Source organism: Saimiri boliviensis, chromosome 3 (assembly GCF_048565385.1).
Source record: "Saimiri boliviensis isolate mSaiBol1 chromosome 3, mSaiBol1.pri, whole genome shotgun sequence".
Taxonomy (NCBI): Eukaryota; Metazoa; Chordata; class Mammalia; order Primates; family Cebidae; genus Saimiri; species Saimiri boliviensis.
Window position 1 is genome coordinate 19,563,008 of NC_133451.1, and position 22,493 is coordinate 19,585,500.

Here is a 22,493-nt window from a genome sequence, read left to right on the forward strand (position 1 = left end):
AAATATTTTAATCTGTTAATTAAAATAATTCATTCAAGGAAATCCACTGAGTACTATACTGTTAAGCATATATGCTTTATGAGTTTTAAAGCAACAAAACTATGTTTCTTTAAATATAATTGAAGTTTACATATTTTAACTTAACTTTCCCTCCAGTTATGCCAGTGTAATGTACTTTTTCATGAAAATTAAGTAAGTACAAACTCCCAGTATTGAGATTTGACGGTGTATAATTTCAAAATATAGCAGGAAGATGAATATTTTTAGTTGAATACATGTTTACATAGCTATATATAAATACAACTTAAGTGATATTTTTCTGCTAGAAGATACCACGCCATGCTGTTAATTTTGAGTCATTAATTATTTTAATATAGAAAAAAAGTATTTTCTTTATGGTAAACTGTCATCATTTCGATGAATAATAGAAACAAATGAACAGGAAGAAATTGATTAGCAGATCATATTTAATTAATAGCCAAGTAGAGCATTCCTGAGTGGGAAGCAGATGGCCACAACTTGTCTTTACAACCCAAATGTCCTGTCCTCATCTTTTAAATATAAGATGACATTAGAGTGATTAAGCAGTCTGCAATAAAACAGTTTTTGTCCTCTCCAGATATTCACTGAGAAAGTCAGTGTGGAAAGTGGAACATTGTTAATTTCCAATATTCCCTTCATTTCTCTTTGTTCGGGAAATTTTGGCTATAGAGGCAACTAAATTATTATTGTTTTTATTTGAAAGACATTTATTAAACACTTACATGTGCTAAAGAGTGAACAGTCTAATGGAAAGGAATAATGTATTCATTCATTAAACAAATTTTATTCCAGTTTCTACAATGTACAAGGCACTGTTTCTAGGTGGTAAGAAAAAAACAATAAACAATTCAGAGTAAAACCTCTGTCCTCATGAAACTGATACTCTACTGATAGATACTTTTAAATAGATAATTCTAAACATTGGTATGGAAGTCTGGTTATAGAACTATGTATAAGGTGCTAGTAATATATCCTTACCAAATGACTATGGAATTGTAAACTGATACTGTCAGGTCCAAGAGGACAACAGGAAATTCTTCTTGTGAACCATAATGGAATATAACACAAAGATGGGAGGACGCCCAAATGGGTAGGGGTCTGGTAGCCATGAGCTCAAAAGAAAGGCTGGGATATAGTGCTGAATGTACTTCATTACTTCATTTGCAAAGGCCCACTGAAGGGTCAAAGATACCTGAGACCTTAACATATCCCAAGATAATCAACATTTAGCATATGGTTGATCTCTTTCTCTAATTTTATATGTTAGGAATCCTGTAAAATCTGGATTCCTGTGAAAAGTTTCACAACTCTCAGTGATAACATTGTACTATTATTGTTTCTCTTAGCAAGATTGACATTTACCATTTTGAATCAGTTTTTGATAGGCTTGAGTGAGAGCTTTTGTTCTGTGTCTCAAAATTATTGATACTGTCCTTAGTCATTTAATTACATATGAAAGTGATTAAATAATTCAGCCCAAACTAGAGCAATGAAAAATTCACAAGTTAGATCAATTTTGAAGCATTATTGAGAACTTGGTCCAATCTTTTTTACATTTTTACATTTTCAGATTTAATATTACTAGTACTAAGTTGTATCTAGGGAATTACCTTAGATTTGGGGGATTTTGGTTTGCTCATTGGCTAAAGAGAACATTCAGGTTTGGATATGGTAATCTGTTAAAAGTGCCACTTAAACAAAGCGGGGGGGGGGGGGCTCTTTTTATACTTTTTAAAACTTAACACACTGGGAAAAACTTAACAGATGTTTATTTTAGTAGGTAAAGAGAACTAACAATTAATACTTTGTTCTTACATGTTTTACATCCATATTCTCTCTGATGAAAAGATTTTGTAAAATAATTATTGTCTTTTCCATTTAATTTTGACTCAAGAAGTTCATTTAGTGTCCCAAAGTCACATCGAGGTGTTGCAAATGGCCAAGCCTGGTAATCCAAGAGGATTAGTAATTTAGTCTTTGTGTTTTTAGTTGACCATTTTTGCAATGCAAATTTACAGAATTTAACCCCCATCATCTGGAGATCGTCTCCACCCCTCCACTGAAACTTGGACACCAATGTCTTCCATCTTGCCAATTTCAGTGGCTTTTTTTTTAGTTATCTTTATTTGCTCTCTTTACATGTTCGACACTGGTGGTCATTGCTCCTTCCTCTACAGTCTCTTGGCTTCTTCATTCCTTATGTTTTTTCACCCACTTTTTCATGTAGACGTGTGGTGTTCTCTCTTTAGCCTTATTAAATTCTCAACTGATTTAAATCTATGCCTTTAAATCTCTAGTCATGGCTTTTCCTAAGAACTTCAAATTCATATTTCCATTCACTTAGTGGATTCTTATCCCTTTATGGCTCACAGAAACTTAAAACACATATTCTAAGATGCACATTCTCATTCCCTGCATTCATTCTCTAATTGATACATGCATGTCTCTACTGCTGAACTGTAAGTTTTTTCAGAAACTCAGGCATTTCACTTGTCTTTGGTCTCTCAAAACCTGGCCTAGTGCCTGGCACAATGTATATGCTCAATAAATATTGATAAATGAGTGATGTCATGATAGAATATTGTTAACAAATATGCATTTGATATTATTAATAATACTTGAGAAATGCCATAATGTATGCAAATGGAGCATAAAAGCATTGGTTTTAAATCAAAATCTCCTTTTGGTTAATTATATCCAACATATCCCTGACATATTTCCCTGAGTTGCCTTTGATGTACTTCTGGCTTGATACAAGGGCAGTGCTAGAGGATTTTGTTATTTGACTCATGTTTCCAAGGGATGCCAAAATGAAGGCAGATTCTAGAATATAGTGGGAAGTTTTTGTCTGGAGCTTTTGGTAATAAATCTAAGTGAGATACAGTACTCAGTGGGTAATAATAGTGGTGTCAGGTGCATAACTAGTGATTTGAGTCAAGTAAGCCAGTCTGCCTGCAAGCTTTAATGGATTTGAGGTCCGACAGTTCTTCCTTCAAAGATTAAAGTAACTGACAGAGACAGATTGTTAATCAAACTCTCTTCTCATTTTTTCCTTTGAATTATTAAGCTAACCACACCTCCACCCATATAGCTAACACTATAGTGTTCTCTTAATCAAGACCAAATCTTAAATCAATCCAGTTTGCCTACACTGTTCTCCTTCATTTCAGTGACATTAGTAAAGATCTTTATCCCTGAAGCTACATTTCCTTTCCCCTCCGTGGCACACATCTCATGAAGGCTAATTTGTTAACAATATGTTAACATTTCTTGGAATCAGTTAGCTTTTGAAAGGAGAAAAGCTTAAAGATCACAGTTCTTTACCAAGCAGCAATGAAAGAACAAAAAGAACCTCTTCTGTTTCTTAAAGGTGTACTATTATTTCTGCTGCTTGTGCTAATTTGCAAATCACAGTTTCATTCCTTAACAGCATAAAGTCATTAACTCTCAGTGTTGTACCCAGTGCCCACTTCTGTGCCCCATAGGTTTTGTAATAGTCCCTATAGTTTCTCCAGATTTGAGCAGCTCCTAGCATATATAGAAGGTTCTTAGGGAGTCTGTGATGAATAGATAAATGGCAAGATCTAATTTGCTTTTGTCTATGTTGAAATTGGGGCAAACAAGAAAATGACTGCTTTTCTCCTTTGAAGTAAAACACTTTTTGTTCCCCCTACGTACTCCAACTCTCTGGAATTCTAAGATAGAGTGTTACTACTTGTCGTGACTTTGTGCTTGATCTCACTTGGTTCCCTGCTTGACATTCATTGACATCTCACTTAATGCTTAACACAACCTATTGGAATGGCTGCCATAATTCTAATGCCACACACTTAAGTAGAAAATCTGGGTTTAACTTGGATTGATGGATTTCAGATTCTGTGCCCAAGATTGCTACATATTATGGACACCATCTTTTCACCTAGGTCTAATCAAGTGTGCTAAATTCTGCCAAGTGTTGGTTTGCTTGTGGAGAGGTGTGTTTAACTCTTCCCCATTTTAGGATGACTTTATTTGGCATCTCTGTTTAGCTCTGATATCGTCTCCTTGTTGTATAAACAGATTAAAGTTGTCATTTTCCTTGAATAAGAAGATTGCAAGAGAGGAGCCCTGAGAAAGTGTAGTGGATAGAAAATGAATCACAAGTTGGTTGCAAATAGAAGACATAAGATGAACTTAGATGGGCAAAATATGGACAGGAAGATGAATGGGAGGAAAGCCAAATGCAAGGAATATCATTTCAAGACTATAGAAATAAGCAGATTTAGATAAACCAGGTAGATATAAAAATCACATTCTAAAAAGGATTTTGTTAAGGGGGATTATAAGCTACATAAAGAAGGAAAAAATATATATCATTTATAGACCTTTAGAGATATCAGAGGATGCTGCAATGTGGAATTTATTTGACTTACAAATGTTTTTTGTATTACCCTTCACTCAAACTCAAGTGCTAGAAATAAGACGTGATCATCGAAGGTTTAAAAGGATATGAAAAAGGAGCAGCAAATAGAATGATAGCTAACTTTACCATTGGTAAAGTTGGTAGCCATAAACTTTACCAACCTGAAGAAGTTGGAACTCAATGTTTTGCTATCTTCTCAAATCGTATGCCACAACAGTTCAGCAGATGTAAGAAATTGTTAAAAGAGTCCTGGGTATATGAGAATGCTTGTTCTCTTGATTTTTTTTTTAAGCTAAATTGAACATATATGAGGAAGCAGCAATCTCCCATAACAAATTCCAGATATGAAAATAATTCAGCATAATTATCTCTATGGAAAACCAAATTTGGTCTTGAATAAAACGCAAAGAAATTAGATAGTGATTATTAATCAGATATGGTCCAGTGGACATTCATTAAATAAATCCCCACTATGTGGTAACATGAACATGGACTACTTCAGCCAGGCAGTGATGCTGCCAGTATACTCTATTAAATTCTTCAAAATGCATTCCATTTTCTTCCCTAAGTCAATCTCTTAATTTCTCATCTAATTACTCAAACATAATTTTTGGAACATGTCACATTCTACAGGATGAACTTACAAACTGCCAACCCTAAACTCCTTTTATTTAAACCATAGCCTTATAAGGTCGAAAGCATAGTAACAGGCCAAAAGACATTTTTCTCAAGGCCTTGGGATGTGGCCAGATGAACGCTTACAGTCCTTGCATTTGCTGACTTGCTGTTTTGCTGGCATACATTCTTAGCCATTTCATCCTACGCCTTTGTTCTGAGTTAGGTTCTTCTTTCCTGTAACCTAGTTAAGGGATCCACTAGCAATGAGCTATTTTCTTTCCTCTTGCTGACTCATATACAACTTTAGCAAACTCAAAACCATTTATTGTTAAGGATGATGGTAATTTAACTAACTGCCTTAACTGTCACCATTCATTTCTGCACTGTGCTGAACAGCTAAGTTTTCTGCCCTTAATTGATAAATAAATTAGGGAGGGCAGTGAGAAATTAAATTTCTATGGAGCTCACTTTACTTCAGAATTAATGCCAGCAGTTTCCCAGCTGTAATTTGATATAGACACTCCTTTAGTTATTCTAGTTACCAAGACAATATGTAAGGGACATTAGCACTGGCACAGTCTCTCCTAGTGACTGAGGCATCACTAGAAGAAGTAAGAACTCGTTCCCTTAGTACAGTCATCCGAGGAGCAGTCAACTTTTTCCAAATGGTTTAAAAAAACTAACAAACAACAACAACAACAAAAAAAAACTCAGCATTTCTCTGTAGATGCATTTCAAGAATTTTTTAATCAATAGAAAAACTAAACAATACAGAGCACTATCATTTTCATAGATTTCATTTCAATATCATTATTTGAATATGTACTAGTATTTCTCAGGGTAAAGGATATGAAGAGATACGATGAATCTCTATGACCTCTCTATTTATTCATGTTCTTTTATATATACATGAGTTTCTGTCAGTAGACCAACAACTCAAACATGGCTCTACTCTGTAGAATAATTTGATGCAGGTAGTTTATGTGAGTAGGAGTTACATAGCTTTTTGGTAAAGGTACCTTAGAAGGTTAGAACAGTAATGGTGGGGGTGCAGAGCTGCTATGTAATTATCCAGATAACTTTCCTAGAAATTACATGTGATGAAATGTGCAATTACAATTATTGCTGCTTGTTTGTTCCAAAGAGGATAAGAAACTACAGAGAGATTGGTGAAATATAATTAATATTTACAATAAAAAATACTTGTGCTTTATATATAAAGATGTCCATGTCCTTGTCATACACATGGTTGTCAAAAGCATATGGAGCTCTCACACAGAATGCAAAGAGTAATATAGGTGAAACGTAATTTTATCAAGGACAGTACGATTTCCACATTGTTAGTCATTTGTCAAATAAAAATGTGTGAACAAAGGAAAACGGCTTTGGCTAAATATGCATTTATTCCAGACATTGTACGGCTGATGAAGTTTTTTAAAGATATGTCCCAAACATGAGATTGCAAATAGAAATCATTTCAGAGATGTTTTCTTCTCAGGGAGGAAGATACAAAAACATCACCCATTATGTATTGTGCAAATGAGCCAACAAACTGAATGAAAAAAAAAAAAAAAGCAAGATTATAATGGAGCTTACAGTCTTAGTTTACTTCTATATGTGTAAAGTGGCCCAGTTTTGTATCTCCTATTGAAAGTTGTACTACTGAGCCAATGTTACCTGGGCAGTTATATTGTATTGTGTTTTTAATTACAATGATAATTTTCTTCTTATTTATAAAATTTGCTCACCCCACCCCACACTCACACACGCAGTCCTCTCTGGGACTGCGATATGCATTTCCATGGAGCAGGAAAAAGTTGATGTATAGACAGTGGCCATGAAACACATCCACATCAACTAGTCAGCCCATGAGGGGATTCACTTGGTCACAATGGCACCATTAACCTCAGATACTAACTCAGAGCCACACTGACCTCAGAGAGTCTCACAGTGCATCTAGTTGAGAAGGCCTTCTATTCCGTTTTATTTTTATTTGTTGAGGCAGAATTTCATTCATTGCCCAGGCTGGAGTGCAATGGTATGATCTCGGCTCACTGCAACATCTGCCACCCAGGTTGAAGTGATTCTCCTGACTCTGCTTCTGGAGTAGTTGGCATTACAGGCTCCCACCACCATACCCAGCTAATTTTTTGTATTCGTAGTAAAGATGGGGTTTCACCATGTTGGCCAGGTTGATCTTGAACTTCTGACCTCTGGTGATCTGCCCACCTTGGCCTCCCAAAATGCTGTTATTACAGGCATGAGCCACCGCGCCCAGCCAGATATGTGACCAATAATAATTTTATATAAAATGTACCATTATTTTAAGTAATACAAATAAGTAAACTGGAAGAGCATCAGTTGCTCATATTTTTCAATTAATTTTCAGGTCCTGTGGATGTCAACATTCTAGCCAAATGTAACCCCTGCCTATCAAATCCATGTAAAAACGATGGCACATGTAATAGTGATCCAGTTGACTTTTACCGATGCACCTGTCCATATGGTTTCAAGGTAAGTAGAAGCAGTTTAAGAGTCACAGTTTAAGAACATAACTTCTCTAGGTGCACCTTTATCATTCTATGGTGCTTTCTCTATATGCCAAGAACTACTTTATTTACATTCAACTTTACTTGCCCCTTCTTCTCCAGGGGCAGGACTGTGATGTCCCAATTCATGCCTGCATCAGTAACCCGTGTAAACATGGAGGAACTTGCCACTTAAAAGAAGGAGAAGATGGATTCTGGTAGGGCATTAGTCTATGATCATCTGTATTTGAAGTATTGGAGCAAGGATAACTAAGCCAACATGATTTTTCTTTTCAAATCAAAGAGCAGTATTTTTCAAAGAATGACAGAGAAAGGGGAGTATGTATTTGTCCCTCTCAGAGATATTGCAATATATATATATGAAAAAAAGGAAACTCTGCAGTATTCTCAGCTCAGGATGCTACAAAAGCAAAAATAATTTAAAAACATACACAGACACATTATGATTAATCAGGTCAGATTAGGGCAAGACAAAATATTAATATTGGCTCCATTATACTAATTAATATCCAACTAGTCCCCTACTGCTAGTCATATATTCAACTGTTGTTCTGCTTACTGCTTTAACAGACAGTGTGTAATGATAAGATATAAGTCCCACTAAAACAGAAAATTAATGATTTATTTCCAAGACACAATATAAGTAGACATGTTGTGAACGATTTTAATCTGGAGTTATTTAATCATATGGTGCAATTACTTCAGATGTACTTCATGAATTATGAACTGGAGTTCTTTATTAAATGACACTAATAAAGTCACAGGAGAATGCTAATATACTACTAAAACTGGTTAGAATTTCACTTTTCAGAAGAAATAGACTTCACTTCTGCATCCTGTTATGAAGTTGTTTCTTATTCATCTAGAGTTTACTTAAAAATTATTCGATACATACTCAAGATTGTTTTATGCCAGGGGAAAATTGTATTATTAAGACAAAGAGAACATTCACATTCTGTAAATGCAAGGAAGACAAAATTTTATTTTCAGATTCATTGTTGTTTCAAGATATCAAGGACATTATACGTATGTTAGTAGATGTTGTAATTTTAAAAATTAGAACCAGTTCCTCTTCATTTATGAGCAAAGAAGCCTGATTTATTTCATTAGAGCATGACTCAAGATTAAGATATCTAGGGCAGTGGAATAAAACTGCCTGTGTTTTAGACCTGCAAATACAGTGGATGTATTGATTTTGAGACCATGGAGCCATTTGCCTTCTTGCAACCAGCTAAATTTTATTTTTTGAATGGTTTCTGCTTTGGTGGATATTATCTTAAATTGATGTTTACAACATGTCATTTAAAAGCATTTAAAAAATCAATTTCTGGTAGTTAAAAGCTCTCTGGCTGTATGGTTGATGAGTGTAATTATGCTTTTTTCAATATTTACACCACATGATTTTAAAATGCAGCATTAAAGACATTTTTGGTCTTTTCTTCCTCTGGCATTCAGGTGTATTTGTGCTGATGGATTTGAAGGAGAAAATTGTGAAGTCAACATTGATGATTGTGAAGATAATGACTGTGAAAATAATTCTACATGTGTCGATGGCATTAATAACTACACATGCCTTTGCCCACCTGAGTATACAGGTACAAAGAACAGGAAATATTTTGCCTTCAATTGGTATATATCTGTTTGAAAGCATCATTGGAACTATGTTATATATGTTTAGTAAATCGTATTATTATTTGACAGATGGTAAGCATTTTGAAAATCAGATGTAATGTAAATAACATAAGGACTTAAAGATAATTTCAGCTAACCAAATAAAAGACCCAGCAATCTCTGTTCAAACATATGCATCTATTATAAAGCCATGCTATCCAGTAATAAAAGAAGCTAAAGCTACTGTGCTAAAGCTTTTAGTACCACAATTCAATGACATTTTTGTGCAAACCATTTTCCCTGGGCAAACCAACCCCCAGTACCCCTGTGAAAAGAGGACTTTTATTTAATAGCCATGACATAATTAAGCATTTGAGATAATTCATATTCATACTTATGTCTTCACTAGTGAGTGTTTGCCTCTAGTAACCCGTGTCCCTCAAAATAAGTCAGGAAGATCTTGAGCACTTTGGATAGTGTTACGAGACTGTCACCTTTTTTCTAACACTTTGTGTCTTTGGATGGCACGTCTCATTAGACTATTAATTGCTAAATTTCCTCCCTATTCAAACCAATTTGCTGTAAAGTCAACATCAAGCTTATGACTTGTCTATTTTGTCAGAATAGATTTTTTGATTTTTTTTTTGTGGCTCTGATTTAGAAACTTCATAAATATACTCTTTTTCCTTTAATAAATCACTTAACATTGACAAGGAAAAAACGAGAATTTTGCACATTTTATTTGTAAGAGAAAAATGAAGTAATTTTGATCATTCTACTCAAAGTTACCATTTTTATTCTTGGTGCATTTCATTAATTATATCTATTTTCATGTGATTTAATACATAGCAAGAAAATCAAAGGACGAAATGACAATGCAGGTGACTGGAGTTAACATCTTCCAACATGAAAGATGAACATATATCTGTATAATTAAAATTTCCCAGGGATTTGTTGGAAAATTGTTAAAATTGAAGCTTTTATGGAATACCTTAACTACTAGGTACCTGTCTTGATGGGAAAATGCTAGGTAGAATAATGAGGCTCTGTTTTGGCAACCCAGATCTGTTTGAGTGCCTCTGAAGCTGCCTTTTCCAGGATTTTACTTTTATTTTTATTTTATGGCACTAGTAAAACACCTGATGTCATATAAAGCAGTAATAACATATTTAGTTTCCATTAGAAATTTGAACATGCTGTATTACCAAGTCTTCTACTACATATATACAGCCCTTAGACTGCTTAGTCGGCAGAATTTTAGCATTCTTCGATATTTTATATAAACAAAGGATAACAAGTACATTCAACATCCACCTTTCTAGAGTGTCTGGAAAGAATGTAGGTGTTATGTAGCTTTGACTTTCACACTAATGTTACCAATATTATCACACCTCAGAAACTTGACGTTAGCCTGTGACCACAAATCCTGGAACGCTTTGAGCTACCCTGAGAATTTAACTTCATTGGATGGGCTAATTTAGGCTTGTCCAAGAAGCCCAATATTTGCACTAACCTCTGCTACCTAGTACCTTCTTAGGATAGAATAACTCTCTTTTTCCATCATTTTTCTGATCGTTATAGAAAGGGCTTAAGAACCAAGTTAATTTTGGAGGCCTCCTTAAACCAGCCCACTCTCACTCCACCAGACAAATTGGACCCAAGCATTTCAAGCAAACTTTGCCTAACCAAAACCTTCCTAAGCTCAGAACCAGGAATAATGTTTCCTCATGAAAACCTAAACTTGGGAGCACAGCTGCAATCAGGTTCTATGTGTCTTCTTGACAATAAAATTTCTAGAATGTGGTGGAGGATTCTTTTGAGTTGGTTTGGAGGGGTCCTCCTGCTTTGGCTTTAGATTTGCTATTCCTTATTCTTATCCATTTATTTTGAGTCTTTGTCTTACCTGCTCGCCTTTCATTTCCCCAGCTCCCTCCCTACACCTACCTGCTCCTCTTGAACACATATTTTCTCCAATTCTGAGTGTGAGTCCAGAAAAGTTTCCTTGGAGAAGTGTTATTATGAAGCCTCACGTCCCCTACTATGTCAGATCTCTTTCTTTGAAACATATCATAAATACCTAAAGCTTAGCCAAACCATTCGTTAGCCAAAATGTGATATCAATAAAACCTGTCATGTGGGAATTTGCCATGACTATCTGTTAAGAGCCATTTGGCTCTCCACAAGAACTGGGACTGTTTTAGTCTTTTTACTTATAATTATTGCAAATGTTAGTTTGACTTAATCTGGGCAAAGGATCAAGAAAAATACTAAACAGAAAGCGCATGGTATACAGAACATGAAGATACTACCACTTTATCTTTGGATTGGGTATTGAGGACCATGAAGAATTTGACAATTTGGCATGAGAGAAGCTACCTAAATGGGGCAATTTCATAACTCATCTATTAATTGTAGTATTTTTGTGCACACGTGAAATGAGCTCATTTACAAAATTTCAAACAACCATCTGCAGATTTTGAAATCATTGACACCTAAGTGACCTTTAATTATGGGGAAGTAGAGTAAGGCTCTAGAGTTTTATGTCCTGCTTCATCCAAGTCTGCAGTTAAGGAGGAGTTTTCTGATAATGTGATTATATGGTTTTAAATTTAAGTTTGGGATCTGATTAATGAGCATGAGATCTGGGAGCAGAAGCCCTGCTATGTTCAGGGAATATAATAATGACAGTGTTTTAAAATCATCCTAGTAACAAGTTGATTTTTTCTTTGAAAATATTTTACACTATATCCCAAAGGCATACAATGAGAAGTGAACTCTGCTTAATAGGAACAAACAATGCTTTACAGAAAAAAAACTTGTAAATTATTATTGTTACAGATTTTGTATTCGACACGTATGTCAAGAATCAGAACGGACATAATGGCAATGAAACAAATTCAGAGATCTGAGAGAGATCTGACAGAGAAGTTATGATGTGATGAGCAGGTTACAAAACATAACTAGAAATATTCAAAATAAAATGAGCCACCATCAGGGAATTTATTAAGCCTTATTTAAGCCCTGTGTGACCAAAATATCACAGAAGTAGTTACCGATTTGTTAGAGGAGAAAATTATCTGCTCTTTTCTGCTCCAGAGATTGACAGCGTAAATTGTAGGGACAAATACTGTTTTCCTGTTATCTAAATCTTGCTGTGACTTCACCACTCGAATCACCAAAACCATTCTCCATACACTCCACTTCATCATCTGTCCTTCCAGTTGCATAATCCATCACTGCTGATTATTAGTATATTTTAGACAAGAGTAAATTAAAATTCCTATACTATTAAGAAAGTAGGACTTCAGAATTGTTAAACAAATAATTTTAAAATTAAATCTAAAGTTTTAATTTTAGCTTGAGAGGTTTTGTTGGTTTTGATTTTGTTTTTATTAGGTTGTTTTTTTTTGAAATCATGATCATCTTCTTTCTAAAGACAAGACATTTCTTGGAGCTAAATTTCCAAGGAATTCCTGAAATGACATAAACCTAAAACCTATGAAAATAAAAACTATAAATATGGCACCCCTGGTGTTTTTTTTTTTTTTTTTTTTTTTTTTTTTTTTTTTTTAATGAACACCTTTTCTTAGTCTCTAGTGTTATCTTAGGTGTTTAATTGAAATGTCTGCTTTTGTATGTTTCCCAACAATCAGAACCCTGGATCAGCTGTATCAAGACTGTGTGTCTTAATTAACTCTTATTCTCACAGGACCGCATACAAGTATGGCACAGATGATCACATTTTAAGCCCTCCTTTCACTTAATGGGATTACTTAAATTCTGTAAAATGAAGGTCTCCAGGCAAAATCTAAAGCCTTAGAATACATTTTGTGGGCAATATTCAGACCACTTTAAATTTTCCATTTTGTACCCATTTTCTCTTTGTTTTCTGAATCTCTGATGCCCATGCACAAGCCATTCAGTGTCCATCTTAGACAGTAAAGCTGCTGGTTGTTCCATCCCCTGGTGTAGACGCAGACCTCTAGCTCCCTGTGATGGCATTTACCTTTTGCTTCATTTTCTCCATGTTTGTGCGTGTGGCCCGGCTGTAGGTAAGAAATCTAAGCCTTGCTTCAGTTCGCTTGCCCACCCTGCTTCTCTGTTGTTAATGCTGTGCATTGGCTTCCTGTGCTCTGCTGTTGTATCGCAATGTAAAAAGTCTTTTGTCTCTTCTGTCTTTGTCGCTGCCAGCTGCTAATCTGAATGAGGTGGAAAAAGGTTAGTTGCCTTTTAAATCTATTATGATTTTCATTTTAGTCTCCCTCTTTCTTGTAAAGTTACATAGATTTCACTGTGTGTACACGGTAAAAAGGAATGTTGACAAAATATAAAATCTGAAAACAATATGTCAAATCAGTCATTCAGATCTTTATGCATAGCTGTGCCGAACACTATAAAATGGGCCTCTGAAAAGCAATTTATCTATTGTTAGAAGATAATTAATAGAAACTTAGAAAAAGGGACTAGTATCTTTTTTAAAAAAAATTCTGCTTGTCTGTATACTTTCTCTTTTGAAATATATCACAAACATGTATTATTCTTAGGATGAAAAACATAGGTTATTTAGTATTGTAGATAAGGATGCAGATAGAAAAAATTTTAAGTAAGAAAGACTGTTCCCTGGCTCTGAACAAGAAAAAAAGAAAGAAAAAAAAGACTGTTTCATAACCTTAAGCAAATATCTTTAGTAACATGAAACATGAAAAATATTAGAAGATATATACATTCTTTGAAACACTTTATGAAATAAATATTTAACGCCCAAGAAGTTGACCTATAAACTCATGTTATAGGATGCTGTGACTACTAGGCAGTATGTGTCAGCATTAAAAAAGCCATATTCAATCATTGACATCAGTATGATTCACCCAGCTCCCCAAATACATCAGGGCTCAAGAAAGTGAGTCATAGAATTATTAGAGTGATAGTCATGTCTGGGAAATCATCATGGGCTATTTATGAAATTTTATCTTAAAAACTCAGAGTTTTAACTAATAACATTAATATTTTAATTATTCAGCTTATCAAAAGTATTCAAGTACCAAATGCAGGCACAGCGTCCTAAAAGGACCACAATGTGTGCTTTTCTTGATAGTTCCAGTTGTATCTGAAGCATTTGCAGTCCGAGTATGGGGATAATAAAGAAGTTACTATAGACTGGACACGGTGGCTCACGCCTGTAATTCCAGCACTTTGAGAGGCTGAGGCAGGTGGATCCTTTGAGCCCAGGAGTTTGAGACCAGCCTGGGCAACATGGTGAAACCCCATCTCCACTAAAAATATATAACTGAGCTGGGCATTGTGGCATGCGCGTATAGTCTCAGCTACTTGGGAGGCTGAGGCAGGAGAATCACTTGAACCCAGGAGGCAGAGGTTGCAGTGAGCCGAGGTTGTGCCACTGCACTACAGCCTGGGAGACAGAGTGAGATTCACTCTCAAAAAAAAAAAAAAAAAAAAAAAAAGAGCTTATTTTATAGCTGGTCTCTCTGTCTTCTCTTGCCATGGGCTTCTTTTTCTTCTGTTGCATTGTTTGGATGATTTACATGTTTGCTGACTTATTTTTACAGTGTGCAGAGTTAAGTTGAAAAACATGAAAAAAATGGTTCCATAGTATAGAATATAACAATATAACATATGCTATTCTCTGTGGATTAATGCATCTAATACCTTCCTGGGTCAAACGCCATCTCTTCTCTTTACAAGTACCAAGCAGTTGATGGTCTGGGTCAGGGATGTCTAAGGTCTGAGTCTATCTCAGAAACATAGTAGCAATTATTCCATCACAGGAATATGTCCTTAAATTGTTGTGTATACTCTCAGAAACAATCTTGGCAGTCCAAGTGTTTTAAATCACCATGTGGTTTCCTGTGTTGACTAAATTTTATGCTTATGTTTATGAAAGATCTCTTTTATTTCCAAGAATTTGCTGCTGACTGAATTTGCTTTTGAAAGCAGTCAAATAATTCTCTATATTTTTAATTCAAACTTAATTGAAAATAGAATTTTCATTTTCTCTTAACAACTGGGGAATTTTTTTTTTAAATAAAAAGACTGTATGTCATTAGTCGATGCATTGTTAATTTAAAAGAACTCTGTAGTTTATGTGAACAATGGAAACGTGGGCAAAACGTTTTATGAAACAATGATAAAGCACTTATTCAAGGATACACACCTTGTAAGTAGAGGCCCAGATGCAAACCAATGTCTCACTGGCCCCAAAGCCTGCACTCTGAGCTGGAGGTCTCGGCTGGAGCCTGTCCCTTCTGCCTTGCAGCCTTCTTCCAGGCATGGCTTCTTTTCTATCTCACAATAGCTTGTTTCTGATTCATGGTTTATGCCAAACAATTTTTGATTCATGGTTTATGCCTTCTGCTCTCCTGCTGTCTCTTCAGCTCGCCATGCACAATTGTCCTTATGTAAGGAAAGCTGTATCCCCAAAATTCAAGTGCAACCAAGCCGTCTATTTTATCTTGACATCAAAAAAGCACCAAATGAATGTCTGTACAACTAATGAATTAATTCCCTCCTGAGAACTAGGGTATCTTTAATTCCATAAGGCAAGTGGTTAGTTTGTGTAGGTAAGGGGAAAAGTTCAGGTATCTTTTCCTGGCACGAATATTTATAAACTCTGGGATGACTCCCAGTCTTTATTTTTCTTCTGTGAAACAGGAATCTGTCATATCATTCACATAGACATTTGAGAATAACAAGTAACCATGTGTAGTAAAACACTTTAAATTGGTAAATGTCTATGCTTCAGAAATATTGAAGGCTGCCCTGCAGGACAGGTTGAAATTTTGCATCATTTAATTCCAACCATCATCACTACAGTGACATGATTCAGATTTATGTGATGCCATTCCTCATGGTAGAAAAATTCTTACAATTCTTTATTCTAATTTTTTATAAAGAAAATTACCTAAGGTAAATTATGTATAGAATGGAAATTTCTCTCCCCATATTGTTCAGGATTATCTGTCTTTGTTATTGTTGTTATTTAATTTTACTTTGTATGCTCACATCATATAGAAAGATTTTATTTAGGGATAGGTCTTTGATCCTCCTTGCCCTCGTATACAACTTTGAAACATAAGGAAATACAGAATGCTGAAGAGATCTTGGATTTAGCTTAGTCGGATTTGTAGGTTTTGTGTGTATTTTTAGATTTTCATGATCTCTTAATAACAGTGATTTCTGTTAATTCTGCTTTGAGATGTGTAAGGTCTTTATATCAAGGTCGTTATAGTTGCAGATATACTTGTGAGCCTCAAATAAGGGAAACGTAAGTTGCTGTCTGTTTTTACTAGAGAGAGTACTTTGTCAGCCCAATAATATTATGTCATTTATATTCATCCTCCAACCTTTCAAAGCTTTCTTAAATGCACATGAACCTCAAAAAACATTTTAAAGATCTTGTTTGCTCTTTAGTGAACAGGCAGTGCCCATTGAACCCAGAACAACAATTTAGTTTAACCAAGTCTTTCTCAAATTTGAATTTATTTATTTATTTTGAAAATGGAGTTAAATATTTTCTGAAGTTTCGGTAGCTGCTGGAATTGGCTATATTATTTAGCCTCAGTGTTCTAATAAGGAAGTACTGAAATGCACTTCATTTTGTGTTTATTTGGAGAGGTTAAGGGTTTTTTTTTAATTAAATAATGTGCCAGATGTTTATTGAGAAAATATCTTATGCAGGACGCCATGCTAAGTATTGAAAGTGATACCAGAATCCATAAAACATTATCCTTGTCTACTGAGCAAACTCTTTTGCTTTGATTCTTTACTGCAAGGTCAGATCAGGTCAAATATTTCTCAGTATATAGCCATCACTTCTCATATCCCAAGAACATTAATAATATAATATAGCTACTTTACTAAAGAAAAACACTCCTTCTGAATAGGAACACAGACCGAGCTCTCTAACAGACTCAAGAACTCATTTCATATCACTTAGAAAACAAAAATAGGAACCAAAAACTGATTTTCCTTCTTTGAAACATCTTAATATCTATGTTTATAGCATATTTTCTTGAATCTTCCTATTTTGAATTATGACAAACTTGATCTCATGGGTCTTCTCTATGTCAGTATTCTGATGATGTACATGTCCCATTTTGCATATATTTTACACAAAGAGAACATCTGTTAATGGCTAATGTATCCTCAAGAATTCTGGGGCCCTCTGGTGAGTTTCCTATGTTTTTGCACCAAAAACTGGATTTAATTAAGTTTGGAAACGTGCAGAAAGTTTAGATACTTTACTTATTATATATTGAAGATCAATTTATTATTTCCAATTGATAGGACACACTTCAGAATAGTCAACACAAAAAAGAAAGCATCGGATTTTTAAAACAGGAATCTTCAGGAAGAGTTGGCTCTTTGAAAAAATAAGCAACAGAAACACCCTATGCACAGGCATTCTTTACTTACTGATAGAAATAAAGCCAATTATTGCTATCTCCACTGTTGAGGATACTGAATATTCAGATTAGAGACTGGGCATTTGCCTGTGTTACTGTGTTGTGGTGCCTGGGATTATAACCTTGAGTCTGTAACAAATAGGGATGGCCTCATTTAGCAAAAGAGGAGAAAATGTATATACTTTTGTTTCAGGTCCAACTTAAGCTGCCCTGAAATGACTCTCATAATCTCATCAGTTATATCCACCCTGTGCTATAGGTCATCAATCTCTCTGCCACACTTCATGCTCTGTAGGAGGAAAGAGAATGTTTCTGTTTGTATAAATAAAGAGCAAATGGAAAAACTTTTTAAAATCAGAATTGGATTAAATTTACAAAATTTGGAAATGAGAAACATTCAGGCCTATCCATCATAATCTTCCTCAAACATGCCACTTAAATGCTGACAAGTGCAATTTCTTGATAATGGAGCTCATCCTCTCCATCCTCTATTGGAATGGTAATTGTGAGGCATAAAAATATACTAGGGATATCTGAAAGTCAACAGACTACCCATCTTGTCCAGCCTGCAAGGGCATACCTTGGGCTAGCATCTCAGAACACAAATCTGCTACCAGTTTTTAAATTCTCTCTTTGCTTTTTTATGTTGTTCTTTATGTGATCTGGATCTCCGTTAACATTTAAAAAGCATTTGCTTGCAAGAAGCAATCAAATAAATGCTATCTTTCCAATTTTTTTAATCCAGCACCTACTTTGTGCCAGACAATTCACTAGTGAGTGCAGTGGGAATGGAAAGATACAAAAATATAATAAAGGTATCCCATGCCCTCAAATAGCATACTTTTAAGAAATTAAATTGTATTTACATTATCCATTAGGTTGTTTATTTTGATATCTTCCTTTGCTGAGCTAAGTCAAAGAGAATAAAATTAGTACATTTATTCAAATCTTTCTTGAGTTGGACTGATTTACTACTAGAATTCTGATTCAGTTATCCAGATTGCTGTCCTAAATTTCTTCTTCATTATTATCAATGTTAATCATTATTTCTTATTTTAAAAAAACAGTTTGTTACAGGTTATTGTAGGAATAAAAATGGGCTGCAGTATAAGCTCTAGTACCCTCATCACCTCTTTCATACATCTCTGATATCCAGAATGGACTTAGATTTTTATCTTTTTCAAAGAGAATAATCTAATCTAGTTACATTAGCAGAAGGTAGCAACAGTAGCAGGAGTTATGTGTGCCAGAAACACCATGTACTGTTATCTAAAATTATTTTGTTGTAGACATGCCCAACTTGAATTTAAAAAGCTAACTTTGGGGAAAATTAAATAGAGGTACTCAATATCCAGTTAGAGTCAAACAAATTAATATTTTTAACAGTGATCTGAGTTGAAAAATTTCAGAATTTTAATCTGGGGACAACTCATCCACCGTTTTGATAAGCAGGCTTTGAGGACTAAATAAGCCTAGATGAAACATCCCATTGCCCAGATTTCTTCTTAGATAGAAAGCAATTAATAGTCCAGCCAAGACCAGGCACAGTGGTTCATGCCTGCAATCCCAGCACTTTGGGAGGCTGAGGCGGGTGGATCACGAGGTCAGGAGTTAGTAACCAGCCTGGCCAAGATGGTGAAACCTTGTCTCTACTAAAAATACAAAGAAAATTAGCCTGACGTAGTGGCACACACCTGTAATCCCAGCTCCTCCAGAGGCTGAGGCAGGAGAATTGCTCAAACCCAGGAGACAGAGTTACAGTGAGCCAAGATTGCACCATTCCACGTCAGCCTGGGTGACAGAGCAAGACTCTGTCTTGGGTTAAAAACAAACAAACAAACAAACAACAACAACAACAACAACAACCAAACAGTCCAGCCAACAATTAACAATTCTTCAAAAATTTCCTCTCTGTAATTAACACAGCTTATTTAGCAAAGAGAACAAATAAGCCATGTTAGTAGAAAAATAGTAGAAAATTAGATGTTGATCTTATTTCTCTAAATTTTCCATATAGTAACTTCTCCAGAGTAACGTTTTGTCATACTCGTTCTTCAATCATGTGCTAAATCTAGCACAAAAAGTTTCTCCCAAACATTGTGTAATGAAAATTAAACTTGAAATCAGCTTTTGTTGGTTAAATAAAAAACCTCACTCTGACAAAGTACACATAAACTAATTATAAGTAAATGTATTTTTAAACTATTCTTACTCATTTCAGGAAACATTTAATGTTAACTCCCATGGAACATATACTATCTTCATTATTCATTCATTTGTCAAAAAATTACTATAGTTAAGAATTTTCAACAATGCTTAATGAGTTAAAGCAGTAGTTTTTAAGAAAAAGTACATTTAAGAAATTTGACAGTACATGCAGGAAATGGAAATCAAGTGACATATTCTCCAGTTGTGATGAGCTTTGATGTTATGACATAATATAATTTTTTTTTTTGAGACAAGTTTCGCTCTTTTGCCCAGGCTGGAGTGGAGTGGCATCATCTCAGTTCACTGCGACCTCTGCACACTGCCCAAGACCCGTGTTCAAGCAATTCTCCTGCCTCAATCTCCCAAGTAGATGGGATTATGGGTACATCCAGCATATATATATAACAAACATATATATATATATATATATATATATATATATATATATATATATATAAAAGTTATATATATATATATATATATATATATATATATATATATATATAAAAGTTATATATATATATATATATATATAAGTTTCTGGCCCAGACTGGAGTGCAGTGGCATAATCTCAGCTCATTGCAACCCCTACCTCCCAGGTTCTAGTGATTCTTGTGCCTGGTGTGCACCATCATGTCCAGCTATTTTTTCTATTTATAGTAGAGACCGTGGTTTGCCATGTTGAGCTCAGGTGATCTATCTGCTTCAACCTCCCAGAGTGCTAGTATTACAGGCATGAGCCACCATACCCAGCCAACATAATATAAAGTAATAAAACGTTTTCAAGATGATTAGTGTTATTATTTGAGATGGAGTCTCACTCTGCTGCCAGGCTGAAGTGAAGTGGTGCAATCTTGACTCACTGCAACCTTCACCTCTTGGGTTCAAGTGATTCTCCTGCCTCAACCTCCCAAGTAGCTGGGACTACAGTCACGTGCCACCACACCCAGCTAATTTTTGTATTTTTAGTAGAGATGGGGCTTCACCACGTTGGCCAGGATGGTCTCGAGCTCCTGACTTCATGATCCACCTACCTCGGCCTCCCAAAGTGCTGGGATTATAGGTGTGAGCCACCTTGCCTGGCCTCAAAATTATTTTTATACTTAATGATAGTGTATTTATATATGGGTGTGTATATATACATACATAATGATAGTATGTATATTATATATATATATGTATATATATATATATGCACATAAGTAGTTAATAATTGCAGCTGTCATTCAAAGTTCAAGATCATTTCCAAACTTGCCATAAAGCTGATGACACAGGCATTGGACTCACTTTCTCTTCTTCTGCAAGACACAGTAGTCTTTGTTTCTCTTTCCTTTGCCACCTCCAAGACCTTGAAGAGGAGAATTGTTGTTATTAATTAATAGCCTGTCTTGTAAGCTCTACCTACTAACACCAGCTCCCCTTGAACAGAGGAGTAAGTGATGATTGGACCCAGTCAATCACAACTCACAGTGCTTTGCAGAGAGGCTTCTGGGCACAGTGCAAATGTAGAGCTAATCCACACTACTATGCTCCACTTACATCTTGACTCTCTGGAAGCACAGGGAGACTTGTCATGGGCCATTCCTTCTCCTCTGTGCACTGCTTATTACAGACTGACTATAGGAGAAGCTCAGAGTCCTCAAAGAAAACGAGACAAAGGAGAGGACAGCCACATGAAATAAAATAAGAGGAAAGAGACATAAAAATGAAAAAAAAAAAAAAAAAAAAGGAAAAGGAAGACATAGCAGCACAAGTTGAATGTTTTATTCCCCACTGTAATCCTCCAGTGATTTGAAATTTACTACCTTTATTGTTTTGCTAAGGCTCCCATAACAAATTACTGCAAACTGGAGGCTTAAACCACAGAGTTTATTGTCTTAGAGTTCTGCAGGCTACAGATCTGAAATCAAGGTGTCCATGGTGTGGATTTCTGTCGAGGATTCCTGCCTAGTGGACTTCTCCCTCTATGCCTGTTTTTTTATATCATCTTCCCTCTATGCCTGTCTTTCTTGGTATCCAGGTTTCCCTTTTTGATAACACCAGCCATATTGGATTAGGGCTAATCCTAATGACTTATTTTAACTTGATTTCCCCAGTAAAAACTATCTCAATATAAGGTCACATTCTGAGGAACTAAAGAACTCAAACATACCGGTTTTTTGTTTGTTTTTTTGAATCGACACGAAAAAACAGGGGCACAATTGAATCCTCAGTACCACATCGCTGTATTTAATCTCTGTGTTTGCACTAGAAAAGCTGGTCTTCCTCCATGGTCTTTATGTCACCAAAAGGTAATTCCCAGTTTACATGCGCAAATCATAGGCATCCTAGACAACTCCCTCTCTCTTCCCCCGTGTGCTTAGCCGTCCATCACAAAGTCCCACCTTATTTTGCTTCCTAACCACTGCTTCGGGCCATGTATACCTCCACCCAACCCCTACCCTGCACAGGGGGTCACTTCTCAAGTGCAGTTGTATCCCACTGATGCAATTTGCCATCCTCCATTGAAGACAGAGTGTTCCTTTCTTTTTTTCTCTCTTTTTTTTTTTTTTTTTTTTTTTTTTTTTTTTTGAGACAGAGTTTTGCTCTTTGTTGCCCAGTCTGGAGTAGTGCAGTGGCTCGATCTCGGCTCACTGTGAC

General features: G+C 35.4%; 1 protein-coding gene across 2 annotated transcripts in view; it reads left to right on the forward strand.

The window, feature by feature from the left end:
• Window positions 1-22,493, forward strand: part of SLIT2 (slit guidance ligand 2) — a 377,295-nt gene that overhangs the window by 317,320 nt on the left and 37,482 nt on the right. For both annotated transcript variants that reach the window (XM_003927471.4, XM_003927474.4), the window contains 3 exons: window positions 7,452-7,576; window positions 7,714-7,808; window positions 9,067-9,206. In XM_003927471.4, the coding sequence (XP_003927520.1) occupies window positions 7,452-7,576; window positions 7,714-7,808; window positions 9,067-9,206 (360 nt within the window). The remainder of the gene's footprint in view (window positions 1-7,451; window positions 7,577-7,713; window positions 7,809-9,066; window positions 9,207-22,493) is intronic.